The sequence below is a fragment of the Centroberyx gerrardi genome, chromosome 18, assembly GCF_048128805.1.
Source record: "Centroberyx gerrardi isolate f3 chromosome 18, fCenGer3.hap1.cur.20231027, whole genome shotgun sequence".
Classification (NCBI taxonomy): domain Eukaryota; kingdom Metazoa; phylum Chordata; class Actinopteri; order Beryciformes; family Berycidae; genus Centroberyx; species Centroberyx gerrardi.
Genome location: NC_136014.1, coordinates 10,070,886 through 10,097,539, shown reverse-complemented (window position 1 = coordinate 10,097,539; position 26,654 = coordinate 10,070,886). Strand labels below are relative to the sequence as shown.

At 42.1% G+C, this 26,654-nt stretch overlaps 2 protein-coding genes across 3 annotated transcripts; one reads left to right on the top strand and one right to left on the bottom strand.

The window, feature by feature from the left end:
* Window positions 1-584: 584 nt before the first annotated feature.
* Window positions 585-17,214, top strand: snx3 (sorting nexin 3). The gene is made up of 4 exons (XM_071920527.1): window positions 585-761; window positions 8,102-8,197; window positions 13,090-13,214; window positions 16,390-17,214. Exons 1-4 carry the CDS (start codon window positions 600-602, stop codon window positions 16,493-16,495), a joined length of 489 nt encoding a protein of 162 aa, XP_071776628.1. The 5' UTR covers window positions 585-599; the 3' UTR covers window positions 16,496-17,214.
* Window positions 17,215-18,668: 1,454 nt separating this feature from the next.
* Window positions 18,669-26,327, bottom strand: nr2e1 (nuclear receptor subfamily 2, group E, member 1). Of its 2 annotated transcripts, none has more exons than XM_071920880.2 (9): window positions 26,267-26,327; window positions 23,106-23,251; window positions 22,102-22,189; window positions 21,352-21,587; window positions 20,782-20,928; window positions 20,111-20,207; window positions 19,804-19,953; window positions 19,474-19,579; window positions 18,669-18,831 (listed from the first exon to the last, which is right to left on the bottom strand). In XM_071920880.2, exons 1-9 carry the CDS (start codon window positions 26,325-26,327, stop codon window positions 18,669-18,671), a joined length of 1,194 nt encoding a protein of 397 aa, XP_071776981.1. The 2 variants fall into 2 exon arrangements, with proteins under 2 accessions (XP_071776981.1, XP_071776989.1); XM_071920888.2 differs by having other exon boundaries at window positions 26,300-26,324.
* Window positions 26,328-26,654: the final 327 nt, after the last annotated feature.

The following is a 26,654-nucleotide window of genomic DNA, read 5'->3' as shown; positions in this document are numbered from 1 at the left end:
TCAAGTATGTTGAACGCGGGATCCTCTTGCATATCTTTTTACATCAATTACTTAACACTCTGGAGTCTGATTGGTCCAGATTTTCAACGATGCGAACTTGAGCCAATCGCAAACAAATGCGCTGGTTGTAAACAAAAACATGCAGCAGGTTGCTAAGCAGCGTCAGCTGAACCTCAGCTGATCGGAAGTGCAGCGCGCTGGCGTGTCAGCGGCTGTCCTGGCTGCAGCTGCGTCAAGCTAGCCGCGGAGACACAGAACAATACAGGAAGTACGTCCAGTTTACCTTCAAAATAAAATCGTTAAACGAAGCTATTATTGGGGTGTTCAGAACAACAAAATCACATCAAAATAGCTGTCCACCAATCATATTTTCCTAATAGTAATGTTAACTTCTCAAATATATATTTAATACATACTTAAATACATTTCCACATTTGCACTTTGTATTAGGCCGCCTACTCAGATAACTTTGCAACCAACTAATGGCTGCAACGCATTTGCCAACAAGGGTTTTATTTTGAAAATTGTGACCGGAATTTTCGTATTTTTATTCTGGCAAGCTTGACACTAGTCCTGGCTACTAGGACGACGGGGGAGAAATGGCTGATACCATAGCTGATACGAGGAGGCTATTCACTAAGCCTCAGAACCTAAATGATGCCTATGGACCCCCAAGTAATTTTCTAGAGATTGATGTGAGCAACCCCGAGACAGTCGGGGTCGGCAGGGCCAGATTTACCACGTATGAAATCAGACTGAAGGTGAGCGTACAGTAAAGAGTGCTAACGTTAGCTTGATATGTAATTATCATGGATAGGAATCTGCTAGCTTGCAAGCTATCTAACATAATGTTAGCTAACGTATTTCCAGTTTCCACACGCTTTCTTTGGTCGCAGAAAGAAATGACTTTCCGAAATTAATCATCATCATCGAGCGGATATTTAAATGGTTGCCCTTAACTCCAGGGCCAAAGGTTGGTTAGCTAACAGTAACTTGCTTGTTGGGAAACGATTTAGCTAACGCTAGCTTGCAGGCTAGTTAGCATCAGTCAGAACTAACAGTGGTTATCTAACATTAAGCTAACGAGAAGTGACAGGTGTTACTTAAACCTAAAGTTACTGATACGATAGCATGATATTACAAGATAGTAAACGTTCTTGGATATTGTTAATGACTTTACTGTCAATGTGGATAGCTGCTTATGTGTCACAAGCTAGCATGTTGTTGTAGCTCTGCTACAACAGGAATTTGTTTACATTAGCGATAGCGGTTCTGTCATCGTCCGAAGACAGTGCAACTGTTTTACCCACTGCTCTAAGAAGAGCAAGAACTATAAATGAGTGTGGTTAGTATAACATTAGCAGTCCGTTATCATCCTGCAAGTGTTGATGATAAAGTAACTTCGTTTAACAAAAGTTACTCCTCCTGAACCGTTACAGCTGGAGTCCAGCCACACCCCAGTTGCTGACTGCAAAGGATAGATAATAGTATTTGTCACATTTAATAACGCCCTGACCTGAACAGAGGCGTATGACCAAATACTCAGCTCTCTCCCTCCGTACAATCAACAACTAATCTGACTTCAGTGTGGATGTGGGTGCTTTTGGGAATACATTTGTAACATATGTTTTCCTGACTTGATTGATTATTCATTGTATGAAAATCAGCAAAATATATTCAAAATGGTATGCTGCAATGACGGCCGCAAAAAGGAACAAAACTGCTAGTCAGCTTCTCTGGAACTGTAGACAGGATGTAAGATGCTCCCAGATCCTCCCAGCCTAGCCCACCCCCACACCATATTTCCTTCCGCCGGGTGTACCGATGAAGAGCATGTAGGGGAGAACAAATGCCTTTCTTTTCAAAAAAGCGTCTGTAATCCATTGACAGATATTAAGAAACGAATTGATAAAGGGTCTAAATGCTTGGTTAAAATTACATGTTAGATTATGGACTTACGTTTGCTAATGATTTGTCATTATTCAGTAATCACTTCAGTGAGAGGAGTAATGGTTAAACAATTCACACAGGGATCTGGTTATTGCAACACACTGCTCCTCTCTCTTGTGTAATCTTGTCTGTTACAGTTTAACAACCCACGGCCAAATTGGCAAAAAAATTCATGTAGGCCACTTTTTGAGAGTGCTATTTACTCCACTGTGTGTTAGAGCAAGATACTGAAGTAGCCATTGTTTAAATGTTTAATTATGTAATTTTCAACTAAATATTATTATTCAGAATTAATTATCTGTTGTAGCATGATCAAGTATAAAAGTCTTTACCTAATATGTAGGTTATATAGTTTGCAGTGAAGGACACTAGTTAGAAGACACAAACTTGAGGTAAAGTCCATATTATTTCTCTGTTAAAAACAGCAACATTTTCAAGATTTGACAAAAAGGTCCTTATTCAGGACATTCGGCAGTGTTTAATTTTTCATCAGGTCTGTCATCTCAAACATTTTGTTTGGATTGAGTTATTCTCGGGCTGTATTGTATGCATTTTTAATGTGCAAGCTCTACTGAGTCTGAAATTGTTCGGCAGTCAGCAAGCTCCATCTGATTGCCTCATCTCTTACTTAGTTGTCATTTGTGTCGGCTGACACCCCTGTAGTTAGTGGCCTGGTCTATTTCTATTGGTTAGCACTCCTAAAGTATTTATAGTTTCCCTTTACCTTAAAGAAACCGCAGAGGGAAGAGAAGCCGTCTCCAGGCATTAGTGTTGAATATAAGGCTACTGTACTTGATTAGCGTGTAATAATTAGCATATGCGTGTAATCAGCATTATTGTGCGTCTCATAGCCCTCTGTGACCCTGCTTTGCATAAGAGCACAGAAGAAGCGGCGCATCCCTCACTTCTCAACAAATGTGGTGTCAACTTTGCTTTGCTTCTCTCCTCCTCCTTTCTTCTCTTTTCTTTAGAAGCGTTTTACTCCAACTCTGGCATGTTGAGCGTGATGGGCATGATACCTAGGCCTGGAATGCATAGTGTACGCTTTGCTTGTGTTTTAGTTCCATATTGCTCATGAATAGAATTGGTTTGATTTTTTTTCTTTAATTATGCCATGCGATTTCTGTTTAACTTGCCCATTCCCTTGTCCCCTGTTCTCACTGCTATCCCACTATCCACCCCAAATCGAGAGAGCCCTTATGGCCGCACTGAGAGAGTCTGCCTAATCCCCTCATTGAGAGGAGAGAAGAATGAATCGGGCCAGGGGGTGGGGGAGCTGGAGCGTTTGCTCCCCATCCTTGTCCCCCCCACCCATGGGAGGGCAGAAAGCCACCCCCTCACCAGCCTTCATCCCCTTGCCCACTTATCCCCTTTCTTTCCCAGCTGTGTGCAGTCAGTTGCCTAGTTCATAGAATGGTTACCTCAGTCTCTGTGATGACTATATAGGCTAAGTGGATGGTTTGCTGTATAGTGTAAGCACCAGAACAATGACTTATTCTTCCTTTTGAAATCATATAATATGCCCCGCCTCTGTCTGTTTTAAGATCAGTGTTGGCTTTTGCCTTCAGATTGTGATTGCTTTGGTCCTGACTGAATGTTCACTAAGTTATTGGTAAAGTAGAATTATAGAAGGATTAGATTGTCATGTGAGAAACTTCATTGTCTTCACCAGTCTTTCTGTGGTCATATGACACATTTCACAGGCTGAAGCCAACTGTTTACACTGCCTGTGATACTGGTTTCATGGTCACTCGTTCACAGTCAAGCCTACATTTGGCAATTCAAATCAATAGGACTTAGTTTTTGAAAAAGGTAGATGCTAAGTTCATATTTCTAATTTTCAATTGGCATCCCTGCGCAGACTTTACAGTTGACGGTCTTGTTAAAAACAATGGGTTTCTGTCTCATCTAAATCCCTTAGTTTTAAGTCTAGTTTCTGAAATAGCTTATAGACCACGAGAGGCAGGTGGCATTGGTAGCTGATTTTTTTTTTGTTCTTTTTGATTTTTCTTTTTGCCTCCGCTGATGTTTTTCATGTTCCTAATGGACAGGAGTTGCTCTACGGAGTCCTATAATGTCACTTTAATGGTTTTTTGGTTGATGTTGGTTTGAGAGGACCCCAGCCCCCCCACCCCCCTCCACCCCCCACCCCCGTCTCTCTTGCCAAGCAGCATACTGTATTTGTGTGGACCTCAACAAACAATGGAGGGGGAAAAGAAGCATTATCAGAATTTCTTGTCTTTGGTTGGTTCCCATCTCATCCAGAGAGCACACTCAGGAGAGCGAACTTTGGGATCTCACTTTGTTTATGGATAGGAGCACATAAAAGGCCTCTTATAGCTCTCTCTGTCTCTCTCTCTCACACTCTTCTACCCCTCCTCTCTACTCCCATAGCTTCTCTCTCTCTCTTTCTTTTTCTCTCTTCCATTTGGGGGAAAAAAAACCTTTTGGTCATTAATAAAATGGAGAGGGGTGGGGGGGTTGGGGGCTGGCGGGGGGGCTTGTCAGGCACAGTCAAGTGTAATCCAAAGTCTACAGCATCCTCTTCGACAACTATTTTAATGGAAATAGGGAACATATTGTATCAAGGCTACCATATCCTACTTGAAATGACAGTATCAAAAGTGGGAGTTGATACTATGGCAACAAAGCAGCTTTTTGCCAGCTAGGCGAGTCGGAGAGAGGGAAGGCTGTCGGGCTGCAGGGGCCAGCGAGCGAGCGAGCGAGTGAGTGAGAGAGAGAGTATATGGAGAGAGGAGAGCGAAAGACCCATAGCCTCAAAGCTTTTGTTCCCTATCTTTTTTTCCCCTTTCTGGAATATGATGCAATGAGATGGTATTGTGTTGCCATTTTTAATACTATTATTCTGAAAGGGGGGGAATATGGGAGGGGTAAGAAGGGGGCACGGGGGGGTTAAGGATGCACACTCTCAAACTTGACTTAATCCATCCTGCTAAAAGCTAATGCATTGGCGGCCTTGAACCATTCTCTCAGGAGACGAGTGATCTTTCTCCCCCCCTCTCTCTCTTTCTCTGTCTCGTTTGCTGTTTTGAAGGGTTCTGCCTCCTTTCAACCCATTTTCAATGAGCTCAAGGTATTGTGTCTTACACATTATGAATCACATGCTGTTCCTATGGAGGGTGGATTGTGCCGTGTACATACATAACCGAAAGTAAAGCTAGGAGGTCTAGATTGGAGATTGTATATTTGGCTTTACATAAGGTACTTTTTCCATAGCATTCTCTCTTTTGCACCTGTTTCATTTATTCATTAATTCTTCTATTACTTGCTATTACTTACATACTAATTACTTCTATTCTATTTGTTGTTTATTTTGATTCCTATAACTATGGAGATTCATAATGCTTAACTCCATCTTCTTATTTACACATTATTTACACTTATTTACTTTTTCCCTTGCTCAGTTGAATTTCTCTCACCTCTCCTTCCTTTCTCGTCTTTCAGAAAGTGAGAGAGACAAAGTGTACCTTTAGATTATTAAGGAAATGCTAAGACTGGGTGTGGGCTGGTCCTGTGTCCCAATCACTACCAGGGCTAGTAACTTGAGACACCCTGGCCCTAACCTCTAACCAGCCGTGAAGAGAACAGAGGCCAGGGAAACCTGATCTTTGACTTGTAGAGCTCCCATGCACCGCCTCTTTGTGTGTGTGTGTGTGTGTGTGTGTGTGTGAGAGAGTGAGTGAGACCTCTCACTTTTCAATTCTGTCGTTTCGTTCCTCCCCTCGTCCTGTAATGCCAGTCTTTTAATCACAGGGTTTGAGTGGGAGAGAGGATTGAAAGGCCAGGTGACTTTCTTTCCTTATTCTCTCACTGCTAGTTCCTTTGTCTAGAGATGAGTGGTCCGGGCCGGACTATATGTGTACAAGCAAGCTCGAATGCTGTGGGCTATTATATTTACATTGTTAACTGTGTGACTGGTCAAATGTGTATACTCAACACCTGTGCGTGTGTGCGCGTCTCTGTTGGTGCGTGCGTGCGCGTGGTTAAGTGTTTTCTGTGTGTACATGATGGGATTAGAGTCACGGCGGTGGCAGATTACCTGTAACCGTGATCTGTTGTCGTGGGGATTAACTTTGCAGCGCTCCATGCTGTGAGGTAACACGACGCAGCGGGGACGGCCCACGGTGAGAGCAGAGAGAGGAGTTAATGCTAGAGCACTGGGGCGATAAAGCTAAGATAATCCACTTCTCCTGTGACCTGAGAAGGAGGAGGAGGAGGAGGAGGGGGGGGGGCTCATTGACAACTTCACCTGGAGAGAACTTGAAACAAGAGGGAAGGGAAAGAAGGGGGAGATGATAAAAGTTAGTATGGAAGAGATTGGTGTTGGTGAGGCAGATAGAAAATCAGTGGGAAAGAGGGAGTGGCAGTGACTCAGTACTGGAGTGATTAGTGTTAGGATCAGTCCGCTGCTTAAAGAAAAGATTTGAATGGGGGAGCATTGATGGCCGTTGTGTGACCCAATGCTGAACAAAGCCTAAATCATTTTCAGCAAGTCAAATAAAAATATACCCAAAAAATATGACGTAAGTCCCCTCCAAAAAATCAAAGTCACATTGGTGGTGGGCAGCTTTCATTAGAATTATGAAATCCACCCCAAGTTTGTGTGTGTGTGTGTGTGGGGGGGGGGGTCGTCGTCTATAATTATAAAAAACTGAGGAGAGGACAGAGCAAAGAGGGAAGAAAAGTGAGTCCTGTGTTTTCCATATTGAAAAACCTCAAGAGGAGTCTCAAGGGCAGAAAATCTGACTTATTATTGCAGAGCGGGGAAATAAAGAGGAAAAAGAGCGAAAGGGAGAGACCATGAGAGCAAAAAGACCACTTCTGCTCTCCCTCCTCCTCAATTAGTCCTCCAGAGCCCAGATGAAGCTCCCAACCTCTCCAGTTTTTCTCCTGTTCTTTTATGACCACATATCCCCCCCCTTCTTTTGTTCAGCCATTTACTCAGCCTGCTAGTTAACTCTCCATCCCCTTTACCGCACACAGTCACAGTCGTCTGCCCATCGATCAGTCTGCTGCTGACACTGTATGCATGCTGCACCCACTCGCTCAATCGCTTTGCTCTTGCGGTTCCTTCTTCCATGAATTCTGACCTTCTGTGAATGTGGCCTGACAATGAAATGTTCATTCTTTCCCTCCTTGTTTGTATATTGTCATGGGATGGCCATGTGCCGTCAGGACTAGTGAAGAGGTTTGGCATTGTGCTCTAATGTGCTGTTTGCGTCAGTGTTCTCCGTCAATGTCGAAACATCTCCCCTTTTTAATATGAAATTCACTCTCAAGTGCTTGTAAACAGCAACTTGGAATTACACACACATTTTGTGCATTGGCGTACACACACACGCACACGCACACGCACACACACACACACACACACACTCACAGGCACAAAACGGTCTAAGTGCAGTAGACCTTGGTGAGAAAAACATAAGTGAACCTTTTTCACCTGGAGGCCCATTTCAATTTTTCTATTCAGTTTGGTTCAATTTGTATGGGTCTTTGTTTTTTTTTTCTTTTTTGTATAAAGTCAGAGTGGGTAACACAAGGCTAGGCCTACCACTACAAAAAGACATTTCACTCGGCCTTTTGCCTGAAGTTGGCACAGTCATTCCCTACCTCTTTCCAGTGCCGATGATTTTCTGGCAAATAAAATGGACATTATGCATCACCAGAACATTACATTGATGGGTGACATTGGTTTGAGTATTAAAATCCTCAAATTCTCAGTGCAGAGAAACTTGATGTTACTGACTGTGATTAAAAGCACTGGCTAAACATGGTGTAGCAGAATCTTACTGAACTCCACTTTCTAAGCAATTGTGCTATTCCCACACTTAGTTTCCATGTACAATTCATATTGTTTCACCCAGAGATGGGATAATAGTTTTTTTATTTTCCTGAAATTGGAGGGAAACGAATTTATTTCTCGACAGATGATTCTTCCGCTTGTGTAACAACTGTAACAACTCAGGCCTTCAAGACTATTCCTTAGTGAAGCCATGCAACTATTTTACTACCAATGTATTTATGCAGTAGTTTCCATATTTTTAGACCATTAAACACTTTTTCCTTCGCTTTAGATGCCATTATTTGACACTCGTTAACAGTTTGTCATCTGTGTGTGTGTCTGCAGACCAACCTACCCATCTTCAAGCTGAAGGAGTCTCGTGTACGGAGGCGGTACAGTGACTTTGAGTGGCTCAGAGCGGAGCTGGAAAGAGAGAGCAAGGTGAGCCATTGAGTCGAACACAATGCAGCGTCTCTTGAATGATTGGTTCATTAAATTAGCATAGGACCAGATCTGCAATGTGTTGTTTTGGAAAAAAACCTTTGTAACTTTTGAAAGGTGTCGACACAATGGATCTTTTGAGCTTTTGTGGTTTAACCAGGAAGATTTCAACTATCTTTTTTGTGTTCTTTGTCCTGCTTTTAATATGCACTCGTCAAGTTTATGAAAGTCCATACACTACCGTGTTGGTAATCTTATAAAAGGGATATAAAAAACTGTTAGGCCATGTCAAATTGTTCTTCCAACAGCCCTCTCAAATGTTGTCATTTCGGGGCTTTTGGATTATATGTGGATCCATATTTTTTTTTTTTACGCCTATGGCGAAAATGAATAGGATGTTTTTTTAATCTTGTTTACCAATTGTTCTGTTGTTAAAATGGGTGAAATAATGTAAGTAGAAATGACATGAAGGAGTTGTTAAATTGCTAACAACCATTGTGCGGATCCTGCGTTGTCCTCGCTTCACAAAGTATGGCTCGCGATTTTTTTAAAGGTCCCATATTCTACACTTTCCAGTGTTTTATTTTATGTCTTGAGGTCCATTAAAAGCTGTTTGTGTGGTGTCATGTACCAAAAACACTCTCAATCCATTTTTACACATTTATTTTCCAGCATCTCTCTGAGCCTTACCAAGAACAGGCTGTTTCTGTCGCTGTGTCTTTAAGGCTCATTAATATTAACGACCCTCTGTTCTGATTGGCTAACCGTTTCAAGAGTAAAACGTGAGACACCACAACGCTGGCAGCTACAGGTAGAGAAAACTCAACGGTCAATAAACAATGTCAACCGCTCAACCGCTTTGAAAAAAACACTTTGTTAGCTTATTATTTCTTAATAAAAAATAGTCAATATTAGCAGTGGATGTAGTTAAAGGCAGTCACACTCCCAAAAAATTATGTCATGGTTTAGAGGACAATTGGTACAGGTTGAGATTTTGTTTTGTCACATTTAGGGGATTTTTATTTTTTATAGTCTTGATTGTAAGCACTTCACTGATGTTTCATTGAATCAGGTCCACGACACCTCAAAAAGACTAAACAGTGTATTCTAGCGTCCCAGAAACACCCCCCTCCACAACACTGCTGTCACTGTCACCTGCACCTTTGTTACCAACAACACTACTGTACAATACACACTGCCATCAATATTCCTTTTTATTCAGAACATTAAGTTACACACTACATCTGCACCATAGAAAGTCACACACTATAAAAGTTACATCCTACAATTGCCCAAGCAGAGAGCAGATACCCGTCCAACTCAGCAGTCCGTATATCTACATTGTATCTGCTTAGGCTAAGCTAAGTCTCACTGGTCCTACTGGTTTGACTGGCAGCTTCATCTGGATGCCAAATCCTGCTCAGCTGTCCAGCCATTATTGTTTATCTAAGTCACATGATTACACAGAGGCCCCATTTGTGCTGGCTTTATGTAAAACTACTACCAAACTAATATGCAAACAAATTCTAACAAAAGCCTACGCTAATGTACAAGAATGCTACAAGGCTAATGCTAACAAAAGGCTACCCCAGTATTTCTAAACATTTTAGGCCCTGTTTATGTGGACTCTAGTCGTCTAATATGTACTACCAAACAAGTGTGCAAGCAAATTCTAATTCGCTAATGTTCAAGCATGATACCAAGCTAATGCTAACACAAAGCTAACCCAGTTAGGCTATCTACTTAAGCTACTTTGTGCCCCAGTTAGCATTTTTCCTCCTCATCCACAACCACTCACTAGCTCCCATGGCTGCTTCTGACATAGTCTTAACTGCCTGCTTTAAACTCTGTCCACGGATGCCTAATTCACCAAGAAGTGCTAAAGTTGATCTGCCTACAAATCCTCTGCAACCTGCCTTCACAGGGCAGTCTTGGTTTCCAGCCTCGCTGCTCCACCTCAGCTGCTAAATCAGAGTACTTGACCATTTTCCTGTCATCCCCTCATGGTCTCTCTCTCGCTTCACGCACTGCATCTTCACATGGCACTGTGAGCTCAACAAAAAAACAATCCACTGTGACTCTGACCGCAACACCAACTTTGGTCTTAAATTTGAGCTGACTATTTCCTTGGGGATTACAAGCTGTTTCCCTAAATCCACTGCCATTTACCAATCTCACCCGCCCCTAGCTGTCTTGCAGCATGCCTGCCTAAAATGACTTCCCTGCTGATCTTTTCTCCCTCACTGACAAACTTAATGTTAATACCCTCTTTCCTATCAGGCAATGAATTAATCTGTTTACTCTCAATTGTTGCTGCTAGCCACCAAATCACTTTGTTATGTCTCCAGGTGTATGTTCCCTGAGACAAACTTGTTTTACAACCTGATAGTATTTGCCTAAGCGTAGCTATGCCTGAACACAATGTACAGGCAGGATCCTCACCTAATTAGGACCCATGATGAATCTAATGTGCTTTGCCTCTATCCCCAATAGTTCTCTCCAGCTGAATTTCTTCCTCTCTACACTCTCCCACTTCATCCACTCACCCTGCTTTGCCTGGGACACTGCCTTTGCACACCTTGCTGCCTCCTCCTGTCACCCTTGTTGCACCCTACAATATCCCTATGTCTTAGTGCTGACAGTGCCTGTTGCACTGCCTCTCTTGGGTTCCATGTCCGCCCCGCTAACACAGGGGGTGCTGCACTCCTGACTGCTGGATTCTGTCAGCATCATCTCCAATCTTACCTTTGAACCTTTAAACTCCTCTGCTAGGCTAGATATAGGTAGTTCCAGAATTCCTTCCCCATATAAAGCTACACTACTTTGACAGTGTGGAACTCCAAGCCATTTGCTGACGTATGAGCTGACCAATCTCTTTAACTTCTCCACCTTTGATAATGGTATCATATACTGTGAAGGGCCACATTAGCCGAGGCAATAGGCCAAACTGCAAACAACACAACTTTAGCTTGCCTGGTAACCTTGATATCTCTATGTACTCCAACTAGCTGCTGCCTTATTGCCTTATCTGCTGAACCTGCTCCCTGTCATTCACATTTGTTTCATACCACCTTTATAGGCTTTTGACAGGCTTCTCTAGAACTGTTGGTATAGCTTCCTTATCTATGTAAAACCGTTTGCCTGCTAGCTTCCCCTTAACAATGGATACGCTCCTTGACTTACTCGGTTTAACTTTCATCCTAGCCCAATTTAGGTTGTCATTCAATTTATTCAGCAACCTTTTTGTACAAGGAGGTGTATTTGTTAGTAGTATCATCCACATATGCCCTTATTGGTGGGAAGAGCGTCCCTCCCTGCTGCCCCCCCCACCACCCACTTTGTTGCCCTAATGATTACCTCTATTGCCATGGTGGGAGGGAGCTAAGAGCTAAGAGCTAAGAGGGAAACCGTGCACCCTGACATAATTCCTGTCTCAAGATGCTGCCACGCTGTAGTAAACTCTGTTGCTCTGAAATGCATCAGAATATTTGAAAATATGCTAATTCTACTACATTCTAGATGCTACTTGGAAGAAATTGAAAGCCTCCCACAATAGATTATGTGGTACAGAGCCAAATGCATTAGCAAGGTCCAAAATTCCACGTGCATATCTCTCTTCTCTTGCTTAATGCTTGCTGAATTTGGTGCCAAATCATGCTTGTGTACTCACCTGGAACACCTGGAAACGCCTGGTATTCTGGCTATTTGCACTGTTGTGTCAATTAACCTATTCTTTTCCAAGTAATTTGACAGCCTCTGACCACTAAGAAATTTTTCCATTTTTTAAGTAGTCAAATAGGTCGAAACTCATTTATATCTGTAGAGTTTTTCTCATGAGGCTATCTTACTCTAGGTTTTAGCCCACTGATCTTCTCCTTCCTTGGCTGGGTGGCCTCATTGCTCTCACTCAGAATTTCAGTGCCATTGTCTGCCTCCTCAGTGACAGAGATACTGATATCCTGCAAGCTTTGGTTTGTTACCTGTCGCTGGACTTTACCCTACTGACTTGACTGACTTTTTAGGAAATACTGGTCAATACGGGGTTCCTGAGCACCCTCTCTTAGGCACCTCTTCGTCCCTTGGTGTATTCTGAGGCCCGTTACTACTAGTTATCTTTTCCCAGCCACAACAACACACCTGACGCTTCTTTCTCTCTACATCTGAACTGGCTTCCACTGTAGTGCTCTCCCTACTCGTAGTAAAGTCCGTTCCAGGGTCGCTAGCCGTAGTTTCTGCCTATGAGTCTTCTTCTACCCCTGCTCCCGCAGACTCTCGGGGTATTCTTCTTCTGTTCTTTTTCATAGCTGATAAGGGTGTAACCATGAGCTGAGATAGCCCTGGGTACTGCTGCCATGGGTTGGCAACCCATGGCGGCCGCACTGGGGTTTATTTTCTCCTGTCAGCTGTCTTTCCAGGCTTTTACTTGGTTTTTCCCTAGTTACCAGTTGCTCTATTCACTAGCCAAGTGTAGTTGAAAGCATTTATCAATACACAGGATATGATGTTACTATCCCACGTGCCATAATCCAAGGTGGGCATTCATATAGAGGCCCAATTCAGAATTTAACAGAATGATATACTACCATGCAAATGAGTGTTAGAAAACATCTGGCTATACCATCATAAATCAAAGCAGAATCCAAGCAGTAATGTTGTGCATGGTGATATATTACCTCTTCACTTTTGTTGCATCTCTACTTGAATTAGCTAGCTTCCTCATTCTGTTGTGAAAATGTGACTTTAATATTTTTGTCAATTTTTGTCAGCTGTGCCAGAGACCTTTTTGATGCTATTGTAATTCTTTGGTCGCTGATAGAGGTTGATAATGCCATAAATAGTTGAATGCCCCTTTTAACTCCTGCTGTATGGTTTCTGTTGCTCTTCTTCCTCAGGTGGTCGTCCCCCCTCTCCCAGGCAAAGCTCTGATCCGGCAGCTTCCATTCCGAGGGGATGATGGGATATTTGATGACTCTTTCATCGAGGAGCGGAGGCAGGGTCTGGAGCAGTTCCTCAACAAGTAAGCCTGTCCACTTCTTATCATCTTGTCTCTTCTCCTTTCCTCCATAGGACCAACTAGCCTTAAGGTTAAAATAATTCAATCCGAGCATTTTTTATTTTTTTGTTTGTTTTTTTAAGTCTAGTCACACTTGATTGCAGCTTCTGCCTTAGTGAGGTACAATTTTAACTCACAAGAACAATGAAACACTTTGTGCAGTAGGTAGAGTCTCAACTTTTTCACTTCTCTTCATATTGTTAACAAACTGAACCCATAGAGAAGGGTGTCTTTCTCCCATTCTCCTCCTTAATTCTCTCTTATAATTACCTTGTAGAAGACAAGAACAACCAAAGAGGACACAAGTGCGCACCCCCACAACATAATTTTTCCCACATTTGTTTTATTGTTGATGTGTAATTTATGATAATTGCAGCTCAAATTACAGCGCATGGTTCCTTGAGGGATGGTGTGTGCACCCCTGCTTATTTTTGATCCAGCATGTCCTCATTTTCTGCTGCGGAACAATAAAAGTTACAGTGGGATTGTAATTATTTGCTTTGATTGCGGACTTGGCCATTATCTTTGTTTCATGTGCAAATGCATCAATGTTTCCTGTTAGAATATTAAGTGTGCAAAGACAGTCGAGAAAATTAAAATCCATAAATAGTTTTTTTTTTTATAGGAGATGAGAATGTGTTAGTAATTAAGATTTTTTTTTCTCCTTGCTTCCCATGAATGAAACACTGCTGTTGATCATATCATTGTTCAGACTTAATAGCGGCCAAGCTGGCAGGCAGTGTTGTTTAATCTGTGATTGAGAGCATTGTGAAGGGGAAATCTTTTAGAATGATAAACATGATTATCTCTGCGAAACAGGTGAGGAGGAGGAGGAGGGAGAACTGTCAGTTTGCGATTAGTCAGACATAAAGCATTCTTCAGGTAAAGAAGTTGGGCTTGCATGCTCACTCTTTCCACTGAAAAAGCATGGGGCCACAAGATCCTGCTGCTGCTGCACCTTGTCCTCAATGTCAAAATTGCCAAAGCCTTGAGTCAGGTTAGTCAGGTCCTGAAGGACTGAGGGGGTTTAAATGAAAATTTCCAGTGAAATGATTGCCATGTTATTTGACTTGTAAATGGCTCCTATGGGCTGCTTCCCTGGTCTGAAATATTTCCCATTAAAATTTCAGCTGCATGCATGTGTACAATGTCATCAGGCCGATCTGTTCTGAGAAATTTACCATTTCAAAAATGAGATTTTTTTGGGGTCTCAGGTGCACTGGCTCATTCTCGTTAAGCTCCTCTGCGTCATCTGATGGGACCTTCTAAAAAGCTTGATGTCAAAGTAGCTTAATGGAGGAAAAAACAATCCCAAACATTTTTAGCAGATTTCCTGATCAGTTACAACTGGTAATGCAGGTGATATAAAGTGCAGATTTACTTTGACTCAATAAATCCGACCACCAGTGCAAAGGTACATGTGGGGAAACTGGAAAACTGGAAACTGGAAGCCCCAAGAAAAACGGAATCTACCTAAACTCTTGTGTGTGCAATTAACTTATATTTCCTGACTGAACCCAATATGAACCGGTCTTACTCTGCACAATCAATGCATGTCCCAGATAGTTTCGTGATCTGTTTCTTCAGTTATAATTTCACATGGTGGTGGAGCTGCACTTTCAAAAAGTTTGGAGAGAATCGTGGTCTTTGATCATTTAGTGTTTGCTCAGGCTCTTACAGAAGCGTCTTGTGCATCTTTTATTTAGCTTGATGGGTCCTTCCCTTCCACAAATCCATTTTAATTGACAGTCGTTCCTTTACTACTACTACTGCTACTAATACGACTATAACTACTACTACTACAAAGTAAATAGAGCTAGTGATGACTACCAAACCCTTGGCAAAGTCTATAAACCAGTGTTTATTTTGTCAATTGAGTATGAAAAAGGTCCTTATTGGCGCAATCATGAACAAAAGGAGAATCGAGATTTATAAATTCAGTCAAACATGTAATTTTGTAGACCAATGCACATAGACTCAAAAGTGTTAAAGGAATAGTTCACCCAAAAATGAAAATTCTGTCATCATCTACTCACCCTCATGCCAAATGAAACACAGGTGAAATTTGTTAGTCCATATAACACACAGGGAGGTTGCCAGCAAACTTCGTAGCAGCCTTCTCCAAAACAACTGAAGTCAATGGGGACCAGTTCTTTAGAGTTCCAAAACAAAAACAGCCAAACAATCACACTGTGAATAGAAAGACCTATACACCATTATTTTTTGCAAATCAATCAGCTGTAGTTAAGATTTGCACTAAATTATGGTGTAAATATAGATCTTTTTGGAACTCTGAAGAACTGGTCCCCACTGACTTCAGTTGTTTTGGAGAAGGCTGCTATGGAGTTGTGCTGGCAACCTCCCTGTGTGTTATATGGACAAACTTCACCTGTGTTTCAACTGGCATGAGGGTGAGTAGATGATGACAGAATTTTCATTTTTGGGTGAACTATTCCTTTAAGGAAGGATTCATCAGAGGTCAAAAAAAAAATCACTAATTCTTTGAGTAAAATGCAGTGCATAAATAACGTTGCACCGATTGGTCAGATAGCCCATGCACACCATATTTATCATCATCCAAAGTAGAAAACAAAATGAGGATGTTGTCACCGTGCTTCTGCTCCAGTATGTATTACATGACATGGCGCACTATGTAGAATGATGCCTCACACTGTATGTGAGATCCCGCTGTCTCTGTACCATGTGTGTCAGTATGTTCTGTGATGTTTTTCAAGTTGTTGATATGTCCCTGCATCAGTCACCAAGACTTAGATTATCATGCGTGCAGTTTTTCTGTTATTTCTGGCTTAACAAGCACTTTGATTAGATTGCCAAAGTCCTTTGTGAGATCTGCATGAAGAGGCCGAGATAAGGAAGTTAGAATCTTTCCTCTCCACTTTTTAAAATTAAATGTTCACACTTAAACATTTAAATGTAACTTTTCTGTCGTCCATGCTGATACTTCCCAACTCCTTACCTTTTCAGTTCCATGCTCCCGTCATTCTCTCTTCTGTCTGTGTGCGTGTGTCCGTCCATGTGTGCATTGTGTTATGTGTGTTTGTATGTGATGACACTGTGCGTTGTCTTTGACCGGTGCTGTTCAGAGTGCAAATCTGCCTTTTGGTCTTGTGTGTTTCAGAGTGGCCGGTCACCCTCTAGCCCAGAACGAACGTTGTCTGCACATGTTTCTACAGGACGAATCTGTGGACAAGAGCTACACCCCGTCCAAAGTCAGACAAGCCTGAGAGAGAGAGGATGGCTCTGCTCGGCTCGGCCCGGCTCGGCTCCGCTCTGCCCAGCTCAGCCCCACAACCCAAAGCTCTCTTAACTGCTATAGGTTTCTCTCGGACAACAAACATTTCAGTGATCTTCACCCCCCCACCCCACCCCTCCCCTCCCCAAATCACTTACTGTCCCTTTTTGATTAGTGACCCTGACTGATGGCTGTTTTCACCTTGTAATTGGATCCGAGTAAGGATGTTCGACGCATTATAACTGTGGTTGAAAATAATTTATAATGATTTCTCTTTATGTCTGGAAATGCCACTAACATGGGTATGTTATGTATTTATCAGTGAGGTATGTCTTCAATATATTCATTTATATAGTAACATTGAAATAACGTTCCATGTATGCAAACCTCTTGTAAAAACCCACACTGTTTTCCATAGTATATCCAATTGGCATGTTGCTCACCATAACTAGGACCGTAACACACACATTTTTGATGGGCCTTGCCTTTCAAATCACACTTAGTTGGTCCTTTCTTCAAACTGAAGCATGTGTGTGTGTACACCAACCAGCACCTCCCCTGTTATCACGATGATTTTCTAGCGAGTATGAAGAAATATATCCACAGAGGGAACTGCAGTATTTCTACTGGCTATATGCATTTTGAGATTTGTATACTGCTGTGCCATTTTTGTTTATTTTGAAAATTTTCCAATAAAACAGGTCAAATGCACTCATGCATAAGTACATTTGTTGTCATTTTGTTGATCTACACAGTTGACGTACCTAGCGCTGCACACATAACTGATACAGTGAATTTTAAATGATTAAAACTGCTGACTGGAGTTAAGTGTAATAAGTGCTTCCACTGGTGCTGTAGGCTACTGTGAGAAATTCCAGCTTATGGTACAAGTTATTTAGACAATAACAAGACCTATACCACAATTTTCATTAAAATGGTGAGATGATTTCCCCAGGGAATTACAAAGAAGGAGGTATGAGATGTGTTAAAGTTTTAGGCTACAAGCTATGGGTACTGAGTTTCCTAAAACTCTGCCCTGCTTTGATTTAGAGCAGAGTGTTTTTAAAGGGAAAACTTGAAATTGTTGCCTATATTTTACACTGGAGATACAAGCTGGGGTTTGAAATTATTATCCACAATGATGTGTTGCACAAGCAATGGGCTTTTTGTATATTTCCCTCCCCACATATCAATAAATAATTTGTATTCCTAGTTTGAAATCGTGCTTTGAAACTCCAGCTGGTAATTTTATATCTAGGCTATGAAAACGATTGAATTCAGTCTCTTTTATTCTCCGATAGTTACAACTCTCAAATAGTTATAACTCCAAATTTCCACAACAGAATAAAAACATCACAGGCCACAAACAGTTCCAAGTGCTGAATATTATTTTATCCAGTGTTAGTGTCTAACTTCACAAAGTCGACCTAAACATTTTTAATGCTGCGCCTCGGGTAGGACACACCAACACAAATAGGACAGTAACCACTTAAACACAGACACCATCTTCAGATGAAGTTTTATACTTTAGTTAGAAGGCAATGCAAGCATATTTTTTTTTGAAGTCTCTTTTCCAGTTCCTCCATATCGAGCTGCGCCTCCTCTTCGTTGTTCCATGCGTTTGGTTTCAGCACCGGATCAGAGGGACAGCGACTCGCGTCCCCCATTACGCATGCGTCATCTTTTTGGTTTCCTCCATTGGGATTGAACATAGCAATAAAAGATTGAAAGGGCATTGGTCGTCAAGCTCATTGGTCTTACAGACACTCGAAAAACTTCTTAGAGATATAAAATGTCTTTGTCAAACACAGTCGCAGGTGCCCTCCACAGTCTTTATATTGAAACACTGTAGGCTACCTTCGCCTACACCGGAGATTGCAGTTTTTCAGTATCTTACAGGCAATTCTATTATGAAAGTTACAGGCTAATCCTTACCTCTAGAGCAACTGTTAACAGGCTACTTGGTGAAATCCGGCTGTTTTACAGTCTTTGTTTCAGTAGAGCCTAGGCCTAAATAGATAAGAGATTTTGTGCTCAGCAAAATTCAACCCGTGGTGACACCTGCTACGACCTGACACTCGCTGGACTGCTTGGATCTGGCTATTGTGGCTCCCCGGGGCTTTTGCTCAAGTCATTTCCATTGCCCGTGAAAATATGGCAAGAATTCATATATCGCTGGACTTGTACATATCGGAGAGGAGCCTGGTGATGGGCACGTTGCCGATGGTCTTCTTGAAGAACACCTCCTCGATGGTGGACGGGCTGACCGAGCGCAGCGCCGGCAGCAGCAGGAGCAGCTTGCCGAAGCGACACGGCTGAGTCGGGTACCTGAAACACATCAATGGAGTCAGAATCAATTGTAGAAGGCCTGTAGTTCCGATGTACGTTGTTGATTGGCTGAGCCACAATCGAAGCGGTTGTAAAATACCCAATAAACGCACACCTGTGACTGAGTCGCTATTGACTGAAATTATGTGCCAACCGAAAATCACATACCGGTGCTTAGGTCTACAGTATGTGTCGCTTAGCAACCACGCTGTTTAGCTACTGTTCAAGAACTAGGCTATATTGGGTTTTTTTCATGACCATTTGCGTTCATTTTTTTTTCCAGTGGTGTGCTACTTCGCTTCGAGTCGTGCAACGCCTTAGCTTTTCTAACATTACTGTAAATTACTGTACATGCTCAATTAACTGTATAATCAACGTGTTTACATTGTGGCTGGTATAATTTTATGTTAAACGGCTCTCTCTCTCTCTTTCTCTCTCTGTGACTGCGTAAGCTACAATAGACACCTGTCACCTGTGAAACACGTGCGTAAAGTGTGCACCGCCCCAAAGACGCCCACCTGAGATTTCAAACAAACAACAGATAGATAGATAGACAGATAGATAGATAGATAGATAGATAGATAGATAGATAGATAGATAGATAGGTAGATAGGTCATTAGATGGTTTGAGCTGAATCATACCTGGTGTGTATGTAACTGTTGAGAGTGAGCTGTGCCTCGTCTTGTAGCGCAGCGATGGCGCTGGCGTTGCGGAAACTTCTTAGCTCATTGCCGCCATGCGTCGGAACTGTAAGAGACACGCAGGATTTTCACTATACTGCTGTCATCACCTGAAAACTAGTATTTAAACGACAAAAAATTAACTTCTGGTAGAGTAGGGTCTTGCTCAATGACACTTCAGCAGGGAGGAAGCTTGCCGACAGGGTTTGAACCCTGGTCTTGGTTTGAGGACAGTTTTTCTAACCCCTTTCTATAGTGCCATGTCAGTCCAGAGAGACAGCTTTAACTCACCAGCTTTGAATGTCACGATACATTTCAAACAGGCGAACTCGGTTGCATCCAGACGCATCTGTCTGAACCGGGTCACCACCTCTTGCAGTGCTTGTATCTCGGAGATAATCTTATTCATCCGCTGAGACTCTGTGTTATCTGTGTTCAGGCCTGTTGATAAATAGGAAAGAAACGTCAGGATATATCACACTTAGCACATGTAAGCGCTTCAGGAAATATAATCAGTTTAATTTACTTTGCTCGAGTCTCAGCCCGCGAGACCCGTAATTCTATAGATAAGCCTTCTAATGCCAAGGATACTACATACCAGAAACAGCGAGCAGGGTGTTGGAGTCCACAGGAATGGCCCACTGCGCGATGCCCAGAACAAATAATTCCCTCCAGGCGTCCTCCAGCAGGATCAGCTGCACAGAGGGATTGTTTCAGTACCTCAGAAAAACTTTGACTAAGTCTACAAGTTATGCTGGTAATGTAGCAACGATTTGTCATATTTCAAGTCATTTGTAAGAGTCTTGTAAGGTAACAGGACAATACCAACTCATGCGTAAAACTAGCTTTTTCCATATTACGCACAGGCGTTAATTCGGTAAATCCTAAGGGAAGGCAAAGTCCCAGCATCTAATATCATTTGCCATCAAAAATTTCCAAATCGGCTTATATCGACTAGATTTCTGAGGACAAGTTGGACAGTGATTGATGACTGATTATGACTTGGTCAATGTGATAAATTATTGCCAACACAGACAAGGGGAAGCACTGGTACTGGATGCTCATCTGATGTGATTTTTTAAAAGTATGGCTTCCAAATAGAGTTCTGTCATTTAGTCTCTCTCTATTATAGTCATAGAACGCCCAAGATCAAATTTGAACTCCCTTATGTCAAGTGCCTTGTAAACCTCGTCATACCAATTAACTCCCATTGCGCATGGTTCAACCTGTTCCTTGATTCTCACAAATAGCCCGTCAGTCATAGTGTACCTGGTCAGATAACGGGAGCGTGGAGAACGCGGGCACGCTTTTGGCCCACTTGATGCTCATGAAAAGGAGGCGCGCCGCCGATTCGCACACGGACTCTGTCGCGACCTCGTAGAGGTACATGGGGGTGCCGTTGACCTCATGGGGGTACTGGAGGACAAAGGTTGAAATGAACGTCATCATCACCACCATCATCACCACCACCATCATCATCATTACAAAGGAACACAGTTCAGATTACAGCGCACAAAAAAGGTCAAATTCCAAGCCTCAGCAGCCGGTTTTATAATTATTAGTGTTGCCTGTGGTGGATTTAGAGTGACAAATCTGATTGGCAGATTTGTGGCTCTATAGGCTGTTAAATCGGGACAAGAATGTCAACTTCTAACCCTTACGAAAAGGAACTATAATCCTATAATAAAATCTTAGTAAACTACAACACAAATATCAACGCAAAGTAACACAATCATGGGAATACTATATGAATATTATAGTGACAGCAGATACAAAATATCATAAAGTTATTATAAACTCCCAGTCACACTAAGCCCCTATAGGAATATTATTAAATACCTTTGGGGTGGGCTGTGCCAGACCCACGATCGCCTGCCTCTCCGGCGTGGTGGCCACTGTGCTCATCTCCAGGTTGTGCGGCTCCAGTTGCGTGACCGTGGTGAAGAAGGGGGGTCCTGGCAGAGAGGATCCCGGGAAATGGGTCGACGATCCGTTCACCTCTTTGTGGCCCCGGAAATATAGGGCGACCTGTTTGCGGATGGTGGAGGTCCGGGGCCCCCTCTCGTGCTGCACGGCTGTGAAACGGGACAGCAAGGGACACAGACTGTAAAGGAATGATCTCTGCAGGAGTGAATGCCTTGTTTACCACTTTTGTTTACATCCAGCGTTGGCAATTTACCGAGTTGTGTAACGAATTACTACTTCAATTTCAGCAGTGTCAGTTGCAAATAAAAATAAGTTGCTTATTTTATGGAGCAAAAGGATGACAAGAACAACTGACATCAACGCTATTTGGCTTCACTGATCATTCACAGGAGAGGCAAATTTTGGGGGTGTAACGTAACGAAAAGTAATAGAAAATAAATCATCATAAGAATCAAGTAATGTATAAAGTAATGATTAAGGAGTTATAAGCAACGTGTTACTTCTTTTGAGTAACCAGTGAATTGAATGGTCTTGCTTCTCGTGAGTCCTATGAATGCAACCTCTGTTAAATACACTTTTCCATCCGACTTGGCCTCCTCTGATCGAAACGTCACTGCATGGCGAGTCTATGGCCAAAACGATGATTCAATCAAGCCCATTTACCGTCTTTATTCATGTTCACTTCCAGACACTTTTTCAAGCGGCACGCTCGGCATTGGTTTCTGTGAGTTTTGTCCACAGGGCAACCCCCCTATACACAGAGAGAGAGAGAGAGAGAGAGAGAGAGAGAGAGAGAGAGAGAGAGAGAGAGAGAGAGAGAGAGAGAGAGAAAGATGTGAGTTATGTGAGAGTTATGTGTTACACAGCTTCCAGTTGAATTTCTCACAGCATGCATGGCTGACAAAAAGCTTCTTGGCATTATCTTCCCGGGAGGCCAATCTCCAGGTGAAAGATCATGCTATTATCATGCTATTATCATGTAGTCATCGACCTGCTCCCCCGCGGCTCCACTGCAGCCTATCCCGCCCTCTGCTGCCTAAATCCTCGCCTTAGTGTCATTACATTAGATTGGATTACACCTGATATATTAATGCAGCGCGGTGTTTAGCCCGGTACTTAATGGTCCAGGCATGACACAATTAGGCTCATCAAGGGAGACTTAACCCAGCGCCCGAGGGGTAAACCAAATACTAACCTGCGCGTAAAATGTGCAATCCGTGCGTAAAACTGTTAGTGGGTTTTGGATGAGGACCATGCGCGTCAGTTCATTCAGGTTTATGGCAAAGCCCTGCTTCTAATAGCAGTTAAATCATCTAAACCTTATACACATTTCTGGGGACAGGTGGAGCAATAACTGATAAGATATTATTATTTGGTTAGTGCGATAAATTATTAGATATGGGACGCAGTTTAGAGGGAACAATAGTCCTCAATGCTCTCCTGATGTGATTTAGTAGATATGGCTTCCAAATAAATTTCCCGCTATTTCTGCAGGATTTGCTCTCCATTATAATAATAAAAAACGTCAAAATCAAATTTGGACTCACTTAAGCTAATATAAGGTGAGTGCACCTCGCCACAGACAGTTCAGGCCCGTGGATAATGTGAAAAGGGAGATGAAGGAGAATAGGTTTTTCTAAAGGAAATAAATAAAAAGGAGGCCTCACCTGAGAGCCAGATTTACAGACGTAGGTCCTGTTTCTGCGGATGCTCCTCTTGAAGAATCCCGAGCAGCCGTCACAGGCGTAAACACCGTAGTGTTTCCCTGAGCTGCGGTCGCCGCACACTTTGCATGGGATGTCCAATATCCGACCTGGGAGAGGCCCACATTCAATTAGACAACATGTTCAACGAGCCTATAGGGATGAATTATCAGGCGTTAGGATGAACTGGATCTTATTAAGATCATTTGCATCATCTATGAATTCATGAAAGTCAGGGTAAGCTGTGATAATTGGTTCATTAGTGAAACTGAGGAAATAATATAGGGACAATTTGCAATATTGAAAGAAATGACTTGTGAAAATTGTCCCTTTCCTTGTGACAAGTATCTGAACTACAGGAAAAGTCTGAAAATGCAAGAAATGCATTTTCAGACTTTAACACTGTAGTCCTATAGTTCAATAAGCCGAGTTTCGCACTAAAACTGTATTGTAACACTGGTTCGATTCCTACTGTGCCACTCATGCCAAACTGTATGCGCTGTCGCTACTGTATGGCGCTTTGGATAAAAGCGGCCACCAAATAGCATGTATTCCTAATGTTGCACACCATCTCCCTCTACCTCAACTCACACACACACACACACACACACACACACACACACACACACACACACACACTGGACAGCGCCCCGCGCCTTCACAGGTCGTCCGACCATGGGAATTCACTGCGCACATTTCAAGTATAAAGTCCGGTGGGAAGCGTCATATCTGAGCTCTCTAAGACAATGGCCCGGGGGCGCACAATGGAGACATTAGGGGAAAGTGTTAACTTAATGATTTTCCCCCATTGAACCTCGTCTGACTGCCTGGATCTCGACAAGCTGCCAACTCCCCTTCATAATGGGACTCGACAGCTGCTTTATCCCGCAGGTCTATAGGCCCCAGGATTAGGGAGTGACACTGCACCATGAGAATAATGCGCACCAACTCGTTTCACCAACTCAAATGAAGTGTATGTAAATCGACCCCGGAGTAGATGAAAAAATGTGATTTTTTGTAAAGATTTTGTATTCAAATCTATTAAAAAGAAGTATATTTGTATGCATATGAGGGAGTCTTTTTTATTCTGGAGGGAAAAGCCGTCTATGTAATTACACTGACGTTTTGCCACCTGCTCATTGATTCGCCAGTGACCCGTCAAAAAGGGTAGCATGGGAATAACTACACAGCAGCAAAAACAATGACTTCAGGGGGAGAGTTATAGGGCTTCAATTGTCAGATTATTAAGAATCAGAGGGTCGTAGGCGATTAAACTGTAGGCTGCGGTGTGTAATAGGCCAAAGATAGACAGCGATCATTTTGTTGCATTTACATGCCGGTTAGTGTTTAAGAGTTTCTATATAAAATAGAGGGGAAAAGTGAAATTCACCTTCTCATTACGAGTGTAAGTTGAAATTCTAGACCTGCTGTATAATAATTTATTTCCTCACTAGAAGATGTGTAGTTATGCTGTGTAAAATTCAAACAATCTGTAGGCCTATACTCTTCTAAAAAAGAAATTCAAGTTATAATTATATTGGTTGGAGTCACTTAGGCCTGTTGATCAGCCGGTATTTAACAGAATAGCCTACTGCTCCGCAAATTTCAAGTTCACACACACTTTCAAAACAAAGTTTTATCACTAAGGCGTTATTACATTAAACACAGTTAACGAAAGAACATAATATTTCGACAAAAAAGCTAAAAACTCGAGATTTCTGAGTGTCAGTTAAAGAAAATGACGCACGATTTTGTTGTGAAGGGGGAAAATGTATTTAACTTCCCTCCGTGGGGGTCCAATTCGTCTCCATTGTGTGCAGTAATTGCTTGAAGATATATGGCATATTCTATTAACGTAATTACCATCAAGCCGAAAACCTGCTAAAAGAACTGGAAATTAAGTTTTACTGAATGGAGGAAATGTTTTTCTGACCACCCATAATGTGGGATGAACCTGGGCGACAGCATTAGAGCCATGTCATGTGTGAGTTGTTTATTCCCATTTAAAACAAATTGCATGTCCACACCCATCTGAATACATTTTACTGTTTCTTGAGACTGGAGCATAGGCCTGTAGCACCAGCATACAAACTATAACACATATATGGTTGTGATATCTTACAGCCGCTGAAGGATATCGGCCTACTGAACTTAACAGAAAATGTCCTGGTATTTGGAAATAAAACAGTAGCCTGCTCTATATAATAAACGGATCCAATATGAATTCAAAGGCCTGCCAGTGGGATAATTGTAAGAGGTTAAGGGGAAAAAAAGCATTTACAATTAATATTAATTTCATTTTAAATTAAGAAGCACAATAATTTTTTAACAGTTTAATTCAAAATCATTGAATATATTCATGAATAATTAATTAAATGAATTGAGTAACAATTTTTACAGTACACACACACACACGCGCGCTCGCGCGCACAAACACGCACGCACACAAATAATAAGCTTTAGGCTACTTATTTATTGGTTTCATTAATTGGGCTAAAAGAGTTAACCAGCACTACATTAGGAGAGTTATCTTTTACAAGCCTTAAGATCAGGTCTTGTAAAGTGATTATATTAAATATCTATCTATTGGCTGCTGCTCTTTTAAAAGCAATATTGAAAAATGGAATTACAGGCAACAAGTGGCAACAAGTGGGACTCAAGTGGGGCTCTTGAAGAGGAATATTCTGTATATAGATAGGATGTATATTTAATTTCCTCACTTAGAGCAATATGCACTACACCAAAAAATACATTCCTTGAGAGAAGTCAGGGCAATTCGGCAAAAGCCAAATAAATTATCCAGTTAAGGCTACAGGTTGACGCCAACTGCGTGCGTTCAGTAAAAGAAATTCAGCAACAAAATTCCCCATTAATCAACTAACCCCCGTTTTTGGTAAAAACGTGAGGATGAATAGACTTAATAATCATAATGAGGCTATGATGATGCAAGTAATATCAACAAGTATAACCAACGCTGCAGGTAGCCGAATAGGCCTATGATAACTTCACATTTTTACGACCTGTTGACTAGGCTATTTAAGAGAAAGGCCTATACTCTTTCTAACACGTTGGATTATTGAATAATCTTAATAAACAATGTAAAGAAAGGGGAAAGCACCACTTACTTGATTTGACATTCAAAATATCCAAACAGCCACTTGTTGAGCCGGCGGGTTTGCTCATCATGGACACTCAACTTGATAATAAAGTTTAGAATGAAAAAAATGTGCTTCTCTTTTAATTCTTGCTGAGAATAACAATAAAAATCGTGAACGCGTCAACAGTCTTTTCCTTGAATTCTTTACCAGCTGCGTTGAGATTGGCCAGTTAACGTCCTGAGTTGCCCAACTTGACACACTGTAGTCTCCGGTCGAGGACTCCACATTAAACCACCCGATGGTACATTGTTTTGGACCGTCTTTGCCTTGTGGATGGACTTGACTCCGGGTCCTACATGCAGATTCCTGGACGGGCGGAGAGCCGGACTGCAGCCCCGGGACAGCGACCGGTTAA

What these genes read in the sequence shown, in the direction of transcription:
- snx3 (XM_071920527.1), top strand. Translation starts at nt 600, where the DNA reads ATGGCTGATACCATAGCTGATACGAGGAGGCTATTCACTAAGCCTCAG. An exon ending in AGCTGGAAAGAGAGAGCAAG is followed by an intron (nt 8,198 to 13,089) that starts GTGAGCCATTGA and finishes CTTCTTCCTCAG; the next exon opens with GTGGTCGTCCCCCCTCTCCC. An exon ending in CTGGAGCAGTTCCTCAACAA is followed by an intron (nt 13,215 to 16,389) that starts GTAAGCCTGTCC and finishes TGTGTGTTTCAG; the next exon opens with AGTGGCCGGTCACCCTCTAG.
- nr2e1 (XM_071920880.2), bottom strand. Translation starts at nt 26,327, where the DNA reads ATGATGAGCAAACCCGCCGGCTCAACAAGTGGCTGTTTGGATATTTTG. An exon ending in AGTGAACATGAATAAAGACG is followed by an intron (nt 21,588 to 22,101) that starts GTAAATGGGCTT and finishes CCCGTTTCACAG; the next exon opens with CCGTGCAGCACGAGAGGGGG. An exon ending in TATCGTGACATTCAAAGCTG is followed by an intron (nt 19,580 to 19,803) that starts GTGAGTTAAAGC and finishes TGTCTCTTACAG; the next exon opens with TTCCGACGCATGGCGGCAAT.